The sequence below is a fragment of the Lactuca serriola genome, chromosome 8, assembly GCF_051521515.1.
Source record: "Lactuca serriola cultivar US96UC23 chromosome 8, Lser_US96UC23_V15, whole genome shotgun sequence".
In the NCBI taxonomy this organism is placed as follows: Eukaryota; Viridiplantae; Streptophyta; class Magnoliopsida; order Asterales; family Asteraceae; genus Lactuca; species Lactuca serriola.
In genome coordinates, this window is record NC_136415.1 from 242,156,097 (window position 1) to 242,169,034 (window position 12,938).

A 12,938-nucleotide genomic window follows, 5' to 3' on the forward strand; every position below is an offset into this window, starting at 1 on the left:
GTCTATTATCAAAATATCTTGATAAGTCTTCCAAGAAGAAGGAAGTAGAAGAGTGAAAGATGTTAAAATTAGCAACAAAAGCCGACTGTCCATTCATCATATTTGTAGGGCTGAACTTCGGGATTACGTTGGGCGTACCCAAAGGTTATGCGGGGCGTAACGCCTCGTCGACATGTACGCTGGGAGTACTCCTGGTACGCTGGGCATAACGGGTGGATCATATCAGCCTCGTCACTCCCTCGGATATTCTCTGAAATAATAATAAAATTCATATATTTTAATTATTTAAAAATTTATGAAATTCATATCTTCCTCATACGAGCTCCGTTTTCGACGTTCTTTATATCCACACGTAGGTGAAACAATGCTCTACAACTTTCGTTTAGACTTCGTCGGCTGATTTTTAATTTATTTTTATTATATTATTTTTAGTGAATTTGGACAGGAAAACTCCGTTCTAAATTCATAACTTCTTCATCCGACGTCCGTTTTCGTCTGTCTTTTTACCGTTGCACTACTAATAACGTGACCTTCAATTCTCGTTTAGATTGTTTCGACCAAAAATCACTCGATCTCAAAATCGAGCTTTGGGCTGCATACTGCTAAGCAGAAACTTAGAAAAATCATAACTAACTCATACGGATTCAGATTTGGGCATTCTTTTTATGCACGCTCTCGGTTTAACGAACTCTATGACTTTCTTTTAGATCACTAAGGCTAAATATCAATCTATCTTAAATTCATATTTTACGTCACTCAGCGTCGTGTCGGTTCTGTCACTAAACTTCGACAGATCATAAGTTCTTCGTTATAACTCGGATTTCGGCATTATTTATATATTTTGAAACCTCATTTCAATCACTACAAAATTATTCTTAGATATCGACATTATCTAATATTCATTTTGATGCTTATTTTTATCATTAAGTCAATTAAGACACACAACGAAGCACAAAACATATAATACTCAAATAATACAATTCTATTATTTCAAACGAGCTACAAAGGTTAACCTACACTATTACGTCAACATTAATGCCTAGCCTGGTAACGCGAACGTTACATCCACGGCTCTAAACATTACCAGATGTAAGTTTTACCCTATGAATGTATTTTATTAAACTGTGAATTTATGTATTTTATGAAATTTGCATCTCCTTCTAAAATATGAGATGAAAGAAAAATTGTTCATAAATCTTATTTTCTCTAGTTTTGAATAAAGTATTTAAAATCTAAATTGCGGATATTGTGTAAATTAAACTTTATAACAAACGCTAACAGCCATATGTAAATGTATAAATGTAAGTTTTTAGTAGAGATTATGATTGTGAATAAATAATTTTTGTGTATTAAACTGTAAATTTATTATATTAAGTTCTAGTTTTGTGTATTAAAGTGTGAATTGACTGAATTAAGCTGTGAAATTAGTATATTAAACTGTTAATTTATTTTATGAATTTTGTGTAAAATATGAATATTTGTATTAACTTTCTTTTGAATATTTTTTGTGTCATGAATATGTAAGAATGTGTTATTTTTAACACTATTTTTGCATTAAACATTACATTAGTGAATTAATAGATTTGTTAAATTGTGATTGTATTATTTAAGCTAACACTACATGATTTTATGTACATAATAGGTGAATGCTCGCGCGTTGCGCAGAACCATCTATATAGCTGAAATCTTTATCAATATTTGTTTTTTTTTAATATAACAATAATGTTGTTGTTAAATTTGATATAATAATTTATATATTAAATTGATATAATATATTGATTATTTTGAATTATATGATAATATATACAACTATTAAAACTGCATAATCTCAGTCTTTTGAATGACCTCTATCTGCGGGTTACTCATGAATAAAATTAAATATGATATACGTTTTAATGTTATTTATAGTTGTTGTTATTGTTAATTAATTTTTTAAAATTTCTTTGCATAACGTTTTAATTTCTATCATTGTAATTATTTAAAAAGTCAAACATTTTTTTTAGTTTAAAGGTAACAATATATTCATTTATATAGAGTTATTTTTAACTATTGTTTTGGTAACTTAGCTGTTTATTTGAAAACTTTAAACGATTATACAAATATCTTTAAGAAATATTTTAGTTAAATTGATATTATACTTTAATTTTTGCAATTTAGCACTACAATTTATTATTTTTAACTATTCACAAAATATGCGTTGTGTTTTTTAAGTGAAACTGAAACTTATATTGAAGTTGACCCTGTAATGTTATATTTAAATTAACAATTTAAGTATTTTGTCCAAACTGTTGAAAAGTTGTAGCTTTAAAATGATAATGGTTTACATACAACAACATATTAGACCTAATAAATTCAGTATGATATGTTAAAAGTTACAAACATAACTTTCTAAGTAGAAGAAAATATATTATTTTAATATCAAATTTTAGTTTATATATGGTTACACTTTAGGTTTTATATTTATTTAACCTCATTAACAAACTTATAATCATTATTAGAAAGAAATTGAAAAGTAATGGGAGTTTCAAATGATTGTGGTGACAGGAAAAATAAATGTGAGATTCAAATGAATGTGGTGAAAGGAAAAAAAATGCTTCCTTTACAAGTATATAATGATATGAATTGGAATAAATGATAGTTGTGACATTGAAATCAATGAATTTATGATATTATGATTGTATTAAGTTGTGCACTTTGTATACTAAACTGTTAATTAACTCTATTAAGCTTATTTTATATGAGTTTTGTGCTAAAATATGATGTGATGTATGAATGAAAATATTACACTACAAAATTTACAGTTTTTTGTTTTACGTACCACAAGGAGAATCAAGATTTTAACATGTATCACAAGTATTATGTATATAATTACTTATAAAATGGAGGTTTCTAGGGTTCTTAATCTTTTGTTGTTCTTATTTGAATATATATATATATATATATATATATATACACACACACACACACACACATATATATATATATATATATATATATATATATATATTGAAACATCCAAAAATTACAACCCAAAATTTTCGTTTATTTTATTATAAAAACCCATATCCAATCAGAGTGAAAATAGAAAACCGTGTCTCATGTATCTCAAACATCATAATAAATCCACTGAATAAAACATGTGCTAAAATATCAGACTGAAAATCTCAGGCTAATGACTGTGGTGTGTGTCATGCTATCATCCCGAGCACTTCCTTTTGCTACCGGTAGTACCAGAAACCAAAACTGAAACTGTAAGCACGAAGATTAGTGAGTCTCCCCAAACTACCATATACCATACACAAAGCATATCACAAATAATATAACTCTGGGACTACTCCCAACTGCACCGGGACGAATCCCGATATCGGCTTACCCGACATCAGGTATCAGGCTCACCCCTACATCGGGCTTGCCCTGACATCGAGCTTAGCCCGACAAATACACATCATATCATATATATTATGAACACAAAAGATAATCACAGAGTCTGCATCGGGCTTGCCCGGAACACATATATCATATAACATATAAACTAGCATACATCGGGCTTTCCCCGACATCAGGCTTACCCCAGAACACAGAACACATAACATAAAACTTGCATGAATCACAAAGATGTCATGCATACTTAACTACTTCTCGGGACCGCCCCGGCATCGGACCATAGTTCGGAACTACTAATCATCTAAACGGGCCGGCATTGTGGCCTTAGACCCGTTCCTACTGCAAGAGGACTCACCTCTTAACCCGGCTGCTAAAAACTCGAGTGAGGTAATCCTGTCTGCTACTCCAACTACACCATGACTATCATGACCAAATAAACACTAGTAAAAAACTGGAGATTCTTCTATGGGGAAGATGACTATTTTACCAATGCTATGGTGTGGATCATAACCAAGGCCCAAACCCCTTTAATCTTTCAAAGTCCGCTAATGATCCAATAAAGACTCTCTAATGGCCCAATTTTCTAAATTGGGCCCAACTTCTCAAATGGGCCTTTCTTATCCCAACAATGTCCATAGTCCATACACATGCCTCTGATGGCCCCTTAAGTCCTAAAAGCTAATAAGTCCAATAGCTGGCCAATCCGATGCCTAAAAGGGTAAAACCCAATACCGTTGAGTACGCGGGGGGTACTCCTCTGTACGCAATGCGTACCTGCTGCATGGTCTATACACTGGGCGTACATGCGGGTACGCCCAACGTACTACCCTATTAAGCTTCTTTTCCTATTAAGCACGTAATACTCAACTTAACAGGCTATAGCTACAGATCCAAGTCCTTTTTGATGTCTTAACCACTAAAGTCGATCACTTGGTGGTTTGCAACCCATCAAATGAGCCCAATCATAGAGTAATAACAACTAACCTCATAGGAGTGGCTTGAAGTCATGCATGGTTGTATAAAAGCCTCAAAGATTGGGACTTTACTGCTAAAGGAATGTTTTGAGCCTCAAGGATGGCAATCCCAACCTCACAAACGGAGTGGCATAATAATGATCCATCTTTTGGACCTAAAAAGGTCCAAAGTTCCATAATCTTGGAACTAAACTTCTAGGAGGAAAGTTTGAAGCTTAATACCTCCTTTGTGAGGCACAAGAGGAAATAGTTCCAGATCTTTGAGCTCCTTGTACCTTGGTTCTTGTCCTTCAACTTCTCTTCACTTCTTTTAAGCTTTCCTCTACCCAAAAACAAGCTCAAGAGGTAAAACACACTTATCAGTTGAGTAAAAGGCGTATTAGGGTTTTTCTGAGGGTAGAGGCTAGTAAGGAGGCCACGGGTGTGGCTACAATGAGGTATTTATATGTCTTAAACCCTAAAAATGACGGTTTCGGCTCCTGCTCAGTTACGCTGCACGTAAACATGGTACGCTGCGTGTACGTGTGCGCACCTCCCGAATCCAATGCATGCCTCTACGCCCCGCGTACACCAAGGCTATGCTCAGCGTATGTCTTATGGGCGGCCAAACATTTGACCCATCAACTTAAGTCCATACCAAAAATCCTTTATCCCAATTGGCCCAATGTTAATCTATGGAACAAATAAATACAACTAGTACCTGAATAAACGGCTGTTACAAATCTCCCCTACTTGTATTAGACTTCCTCCTCGAAGTTTGCTGCGTCCAGAAACAACTCCGGGTAATGTTCTCTCATCTCCTCCTTGGGCTCCCAGGTCCACTCCGAGCCCTTGCGGTGCTGCCATTGCACCTTTACCAGCTCCACTTTCTTTTCGCTCAGTTCTTTCGTCTTCCTATTGAGAATGTCCATTGGTCTCTCGATGTAGTTCAGGCTATCATCCACCTGAATGTCCTCTAAAGGTACAACCGCTATCTCATCCACTAAGCACTTCTGCAACTGAGAAAGGTGTAAAGTGTTGTGGATTTGGCTGAGCTCTGCCGAAAGATCTAACCGATATGCCACCCTGCCCACCCGGGTTGTAACCCTGAAAGGATCGATGAACCTGGGGCCTAGCTTTCCCTCCTTCCGGAATTTGATAACACCCTTCCAGGGTGACACCTTCAGGAGGACCATATCGCCCACCTGAAACTCCAAGTCTGAACGCATCTTGTCAGTGTAACTCTTCTGCCGACTTTGAGCAGTCTGGAGCCTAATGAATCCGTTCTGTGGTCTTGAGTACTACCTCCGTACTCTCCATGACCCTCTGATCGACCTTGCCCCAACAGATTGGGGTCCTACACTTCCTACCATAGATCATCTTAAAGGGAGGTCGGTCTATGTTGGCATCGTAATTGTTGTTATACGAAAACTCTACCAACCGAAGATACATATCCCAACTGCCACCGAAATCTAGCATACATGCCCGGAGCATGTCCTCGAGAGTCTGAATCGTCCTCTCGCTCTGCCCGTCTGTCTAAGGGTGGAAAGCGGTGCTGAAATGGAGACGAGTACCCATCTCTTCGTGAAACCGCTTCCAAAACGTGGAAGTAAATCGGAAATCTCGGTCTGAAACCACCGAGACAGGCACTCGATGGCATGCCACTGCCTCTCGCACATATATCTCGGCCGAGATGCTCTCCTGGATTGGTATGAAATGGGAGCTCTTAGTCAACCGATCATAGATGACCCATATCGAATTGACCCCACGTGCGGTCCTGGGAAGCTTAGTGATAAAATCCATAGTAATATCCTACCACTTCCACACAGGGATGTCTAATGGCTGCATTTTACCATGTGGCCTCTGGTGCTCTGCCTTGATCTTCCTGCAGGTCAAGCGCCTCTCTACATACCAAGCTACGTCCCGCTTCATGCAGGGCCACCAGTAATCGGGTCGAATATCTCTGTACATCTTCGTCGCCCCTGGATGAATGGAGAACCGAGACTTTTGGGCCTCACCAATCAACACCTGCCGTACTCCGCCCAAGTACGGTACCCAGACCCTCCCATGCAGGTTCAATAATCCTTCGTTGTCATAATCCAATGATGCTACTCGGCCCATGATCCTTTCGTACTTCTGACGTTCCTCCTTCAGGCCCTCAACCTGTGCCTCCCAAATTTGCTCCTGCAATGGAGTCACCACTATAATCCTCAGATAGATATCTCAGATCGGGGCCGCTACCTCCTTGTGGCTTAGGGCGTTGGCCACCACGTTGGCCTTGCCCGGGTGGTAAAGGATCTCACAGTCGTAATCCCTAACCACGTATAACCACCGACGTTGCCTCATGTTCAAACTCAGCTGATCTATGAGGTACCTCGAACTCTTGTGGTCCGTGTAAATAGTACAACGAACCCCGTAGAGGTAGTGCCGCCAAATCTTTAGGGCGAATACCACCATCCCCATCTCCAAATCATGCGTCGGATAGTTAGCCTCGTGAGGCTTCAACTATCTCGAGGCATAAGCTATCACATGCCCCCACTGTATCAACACCGCACCCATGCTTGTGATCAAGGCGTCATAGTAGACTACGAAGTCTTTTACTCCCTCTGGCAGGGTAAGAATTGGCGCCTCACAAAATCGCTTCCAGAGCGTGTCGAAAGTTGTAGGTTGCTCAGGACCCCACCGGAATACCACCAACTTCTTGGTCAGTTGGGTCAACGGAGCTGGTATCTTTGAGAAGTCTTGAATAAATCTCCTGTAATACCTTGCCAAACATAGGAAGCTCCGAATCTCGGATGGAGACCTAAGCACCTCCCACTGCATCACAACCTCTATCTTCGCCGGGTCAACCAATATACCCTTCTGGTTGATGAGGTGCCCCAAAAACTGCACCTCGTGCAACCAAAACTCACACTTGGAGAATTTTGCAAAAATTCTCTCCCTCCTCAGTGTCTCTAGCACCTCTCTCAGGTGCTCCTCATGCTGCTCCCGGGTCTTGGAATAAACCAATATGTCATCAATGAATACTATTACAGACCGATCCAGCATCAACCTGCATACTCGGTTCATGAGGTCCATGAACGTGGCTGGAGCAATGGTGAGCCCAAACGGCATCACCACAAACTTATAATGACCATAGCGGGTCCTAAAAGTGGTCTTTTGTACATTATCATCTCTGACCCGCATCTGGTGATATCCGGAGCGTAGATCAATCTTGGAGAACCAAGATGCTCCCTGCAGCTGATCAAACAAGTCATTTATCCTCAAGAGTGGGTAACGGTTCTTCACCGTTACCTTATTCAGCTCCCGGTAGTCTATGCACATGCGATGCGATCCATCTTTCTTCTTCACAAACAGTATCGGGGCTCCCCATGGAGAACTGCTTGGCCAGATAAAACCCTTGTCTAGCAGCTCTTGCAGCTATGTAGACAACTCCTTCATCCCTGGAGGAGCCAACCAATATGGTGCCTTGGCTATCGGAGCCACACCAGGGACCAGGTGAATCCGGAACTCAACCTATCTCTCCAGAGGTACCCTAGGCAAATCCTCCGGGAATACATCCGGGTACTCTCTCACTACCGGTACATCATCGCCCATCAACTTACCTTTATTCCGGGTATCCATGACATAGGCAACTTATCTTGCACAACCCTGCTCAAAGTAGTGCCTCGCTCTCGCTGCTGAACAAAGAATCAGCCCGCGTTGTGGTCTTTCGCCCGGAATAACAATCTCTCCCCCACTGGGAGTGCGAACCCTCACTAACTGCAGCTCATAATCTATCACTTTCCCATTCGAACTCAACCAATCCTTACCCACTATAGCCTTATTCCCTCGCAGTGGAATAGGAACCAAATCCACTGAGAACTGTTCATCAAACATGCGTAGTGTACATCCTCTATAAAATCTCGCGACCCTGACGGTCCTATCATCGGCTATCTCAACATCAAGTGGGAAATCCAGCTCTCCTGGAGTCCCGCTAAATCGCTTGCTGAGCGCAAGTGATGCAAACGACAGGCTAGCCCCTGAATCGAACAATACCATGGATGAAATTTCGTTCACTACGAACGACTCTATAAAAAATACATAAACATGATTAATAAACAATAGCAAGTACATAGACAAGAAAAAAAAATACATACCCTTCACCACGTCGGGATCTGCTCGTGCCTCCTCTGTAGTAAGCTGAAAATTCCTGCTCCGCGCCATAGGCGCCTCAGCCCGGCCCTGTCGGCCATCTGTAATCCTCAATGTGGCAGGAGAAGGTGCTACCACCTTCCCTGATGCTGCTAATCTTGGGCACAAGGACTACTTGTGTCCCCTCTGATTGCACTAAAATCAAATCAGGTCTACTGCTTTCGTGGTGGTGGTGGTGGCTGTGAAATCTTGACTCATATGAACAGTTTGGCCACACTTGTAGCAGCCCGAACTCCTTGCCTTTCACGCCCCCCTCCCCCAATGTGCATCCTACTGCATTTGCCACAACGACCGTAGCTTTTCTGGCTTCGAGATCTATGATCTGACACCTTGGGCTTCTTGCCTGACCCTCCTGACTGAACCCCCTCTGGTTTCCTCTTCCTCTCCATCTCTAAATCCAACTCTCTCTCTCTCTCTCTCTCTTTCTCTCTCTCTCTCTCTCTCTCTCTCTCTCTCTCTCTCTCTCGCCCTATCAATCATGTCCTCCAGCGTCTTGCAACTGGAGCGGCTCACAAACTGTCTAATCTCACTTCTCAACATCTCATGGTAACGGGCCTTTTTCATCTCCTCATCCGCCACAGACTACAGAACGAGAAGGTCCTTCTCCCTAAACTTAGCGGTAATCTCCGCCACAGTCTCTTTCGTCTACTGGAGGTCCTGGAACTCCCTTGCAAGCTGCTGCACCTCAATGATAGGTGCGAACTCAGCCCTGAACCTGGTCGTGAAATCACCCCAGGTCATCTTCCTCTTCCTCTCCATCTCTAAATCCAACTCTCTCTCTCTCTCTCTCTCTCTCTTTCTCTCTCTCTCTCTCTCTCTCTCTCTCTCTCTCTCGCCCTATCAATCATGTCCTCCAGCGTCTTGCAACTGGAGCGGCTCACAAACTGTCTAATCTCACTTCTCAACATCTCATGGTAACGGGCCTTTTTCATCTCCTCATCCGCCACAGACTACAGAACGAGAAGGTCCTTCTCCCTAAACTTAGCGGTAATCTCCGCCACAGTCTCTTTCGTCTACTGGAGGTCCTGGAACTCCCTTGCAAGCTGCTGCACCTCAATGATAGGTGCGAACTCAGCCCTGAACCTGGTCGTGAAATCACCCCAGGTCATCGCATCCAAAACTGTATCATCTCCAATGGCTCTCGCTACGTCCTCCCACCAGTCCCGTGCTCTGTCCTTTAGAAGACAGGATGCTAATCTGAATTTGTCCCCCTGGGGATATCTGCTGGTGCGGAATGCATTGGCGACATCCACCAACCACTTGGTACTCGCAATGTGGTCCTGAGCCCCATGATAATCAGGAGCTCCACAGGCTCTGAACTCCATAAAGGTGAGCGTGCGTGATCCCATCATGGCCGCCACCTCGGTGCGGAAAGCACCCAATCTCTCATCCATAAGCTCTAGAATACCATCATTGATCGAACCGAATATCACCGGGGTCTGCTCAAGTATAATGCAAGTGATCTCTGAGGAGAGAAACTCCCTGGTCTGCTCATCAAGGTGCTCGGCTCCAATGCCTGCACCTGATCCCTCTCCGGCGCCTGAACTGCCAACTGCTGGTCTAGGGCGTAAAACCACCTTTCTGAAAAACACAACATAACAATATCAAAATACTTAGCATAACTCGAGGGATCTCATACACTAGAAGTTCCCTGGTCTTATCTCAACCTTCCTTGATTCGAGTACAGATCCTCTGCTTTCAGTAGTACGGGCCCATAATAGTTTCCACATCTATCTGTACATTCCTCAAGGACTGCCTCGACTCCACCAAGTCTCTTCTACTACTACTGCTGACCTTATACTAAACTCTTCCTAGGCTTGCCCTAGGGTAACCACCAACCCACTCTCTGCTATTAGCTGCATAATAAGTCACTACTACCTCCCCCTAACTAGCTCGTGAATACTATTACATATCACTAAGACTAGATAATTCTTCGAATGAAAGATCCTACCCCGCAACGGTTGGACTCAAATAAGAGCTATGCAATAGAGCTAGACCTAACCTTCTGAACTTATTTAATCCTCGCAATATGCAACGTAACGTATTCATTTATTGGTTAGTAAATGATAACTAAGACTCATAGAAACACAAAGCAAGAAGTATTCGAGCATCAAATACACATAATCAAACATATACTACTCTGGCTATCATACTGACTATTATGTGCTAGCATGCAATTGTCATAAAGCTGAACACATATAATAGGCACAAAAGGCATCATTCCTAGATCCTTAGTCCTAAGCTAGCATGTTGTTCTACACAAGTTGATAATCATAACATAGCATAACTAGTATGGGAAATTTGGGAGTACTTACTTGAGCTCGGCTGATTGCATGCACCGCACCCTTTCTCGAAGTCCTTTTCTATTTTTAAAATCCTTTTCTATTTTCAAAATCCTTTTCCTAAAAATGCTTTTTGTTGGGCTGAAGATTTAGTTGAAGGTTGCGTCATTTGGGCTTGGCTGTTTGTTTATTTTGTTTGTATTTCGGTTTGGGCCTGTCCAACCGAGAGCCCATTATGTTTATTATATAAGTATATGCTTGCATGCATATTAGGATAATGATTTTAACGATTGATCTAGAGCATAACGATAGTATTTACAGATTTCTTTGATCGTTCTTGTAACCTACCAATCCTCTACAGTTGATGTTCTTAATCGAGCTCTTCTGAGGATTTTTGTTTTAATCATTCGACACGTTTGATTCACTTTTGCCTTGTTCTTATTTTCGTGTTCTTGCTGTTTTATAATTACTTACCTGTTTAAGATCTAATCGATCTTCAAAGATTAACGTTTTAATCTCATTAATTGGTATCAGAGCAGGAGGCTGTGTAATCGATACACATCTTTTCTTTGAAAAAGTTTAAATTAGGGTTTTTCCGCAATTACTGATATTTATTGAGCCATCATCTCATTATTGACGTATCTTGATATTTATTGTTTTGCCCTAATATGAGTTATTACTAGTCTGATCTTTTAACAGGTTTTTTTTCGATCATAATGGACGAATCGCAATCAAATCCTATCAATATTTCCAACAGCATCGGTTCGACAACAAAGATTCCAATCCTATATACCCATGACTATGAAGTCTGGGCGCATCACTTCGAAGACTACGTGATAGGATCTGAGGATAATCGATACCTCATATGGGAAGCTATCATTAATGGACCTTTTTCTCATTCTGCAACGTCCAGGATTATCAAAACTCAAAAGGAGTACAATGATCTGCTGAAGGATGTTAAAGATATTGCACAAGATGAAAAGGATAAATTCCAGTGCAATATCAAGGCGTTCAGATTGATAAGATTCGCCCTTCAGTCCGACACCTTCAGGTTGGTCAGCTCATGCACGACGGCAAAGGAAGTTTGGGATAGACTTCGCGAACTGTACTCTACAGACGAGGATCTTGAACATTCTATCCAAACCTTACTCTTATCGGAGTTTGGAGAATTCAGGCAAGGAGCCGAAGAAACAGTGACCCAGACGTTCGATCGCTTCAATCATCTTCTCAGTAGGATGATCAAGCACGATATCGAAAGGAAGCTTATCAAGCAGAAGGTTACATTCTTAAATGGTCTGAGATCTGAATGGAGAGCAGTGGTGTCTACAGTCAAAGCCCATGAGCAGTTTAAATCATATTCTTTGGCGAAACTGGTGGGTATTCTCAAGTCCCAGGAGAAGATTGTACTGCAGGAGAAGAACGTTGTTTCAAGCCTTGGTTCGCTGGCCCTCCTGTCAAAAAGTAAAGCTGTGATGGAGGATGAAGACCTTAACTTGGAGGAGTATGACCTCACGTCTGAGGATTATGCTATGATGGTTTCTAACCCCAAGAGGTTCATAAAGAAGAGATTCCCCAGCAATAAAAACCGAAACTGGCAGGGGAGTTATAGTTTAGAAAAAGTTAACAATGAACCGAAGGTTGAAGAGCCCAAGAAGGAACCGAGGGTGGATGGTGATTCTGGAGTAAGCTGTTACTACTGTGGTGGGAAAAACCACTATGCTAAAGATTGTGTCCTTAAGAAGATGGCTGAAAAGGATGATGAAAAGGATGAGGAAGCTGTGCTGCAGAAAAGGCTGGATGAGATGAGAAAGAAGAAGTCTACCGCTAACCCTTCTATGAATGCTCTTATTGTGTAGGGTTCGGTTGCTGATGACGATTTCGGTAGCGTGGAAGTTTGGTCTACCGACTCAGAAGACGATGAAGTGAGAAAGCCTACTCATGGAAAGGCTTATGTGGCAAAGGAGGAGAGCAGTGGAGGAAGATGCTTCATGGTATCTGATGTATCTCAGATGAGGGGATACAACACTGATGGTGGAAGCAATGAACCGAAGGGGCAGGAGGACATGTGCTTTATGGCCAAACCACTCAGCCAGCAGTTCAATGAGCTTGATGAACTGATAAAGAA

At 41.3% G+C, this 12,938-nt stretch overlaps 1 protein-coding gene across 1 annotated transcript; it reads right to left on the reverse strand.

Annotated features, from left to right (window-relative positions):
• Nucleotides 1-7,973: 7,973 nt before the first annotated feature.
• LOC145067971 (uncharacterized) lies at nucleotides 7,974-8,543 on the reverse strand. The gene is made up of 2 exons (XM_079014985.1): nucleotides 8,477-8,543; nucleotides 7,974-8,407 (listed from the first exon to the last, which is right to left on the reverse strand). The coding sequence occupies exons 1-2, from the start codon at nucleotides 8,541-8,543 to the stop codon at nucleotides 7,974-7,976; spliced, it is 501 nt and encodes a 166-aa protein (XP_078871111.1).
• Nucleotides 8,544-12,938: the final 4,395 nt, after the last annotated feature.

What these genes read in the sequence shown, in the direction of transcription:
- LOC145067971 (XM_079014985.1), bottom strand. Translation starts at nt 8,543, where the DNA reads ATGGCGCGGAGCAGGAATTTTCAGCTTACTACAGAGGAGGCACGAGCA. An exon ending in AGATCCCGACGTGGTGAAGG is followed by an intron (nt 8,408 to 8,476) that starts GTATGTATTTTT and finishes TATTTTTTATAG; the next exon opens with AGTCGTTCGTAGTGAACGAA.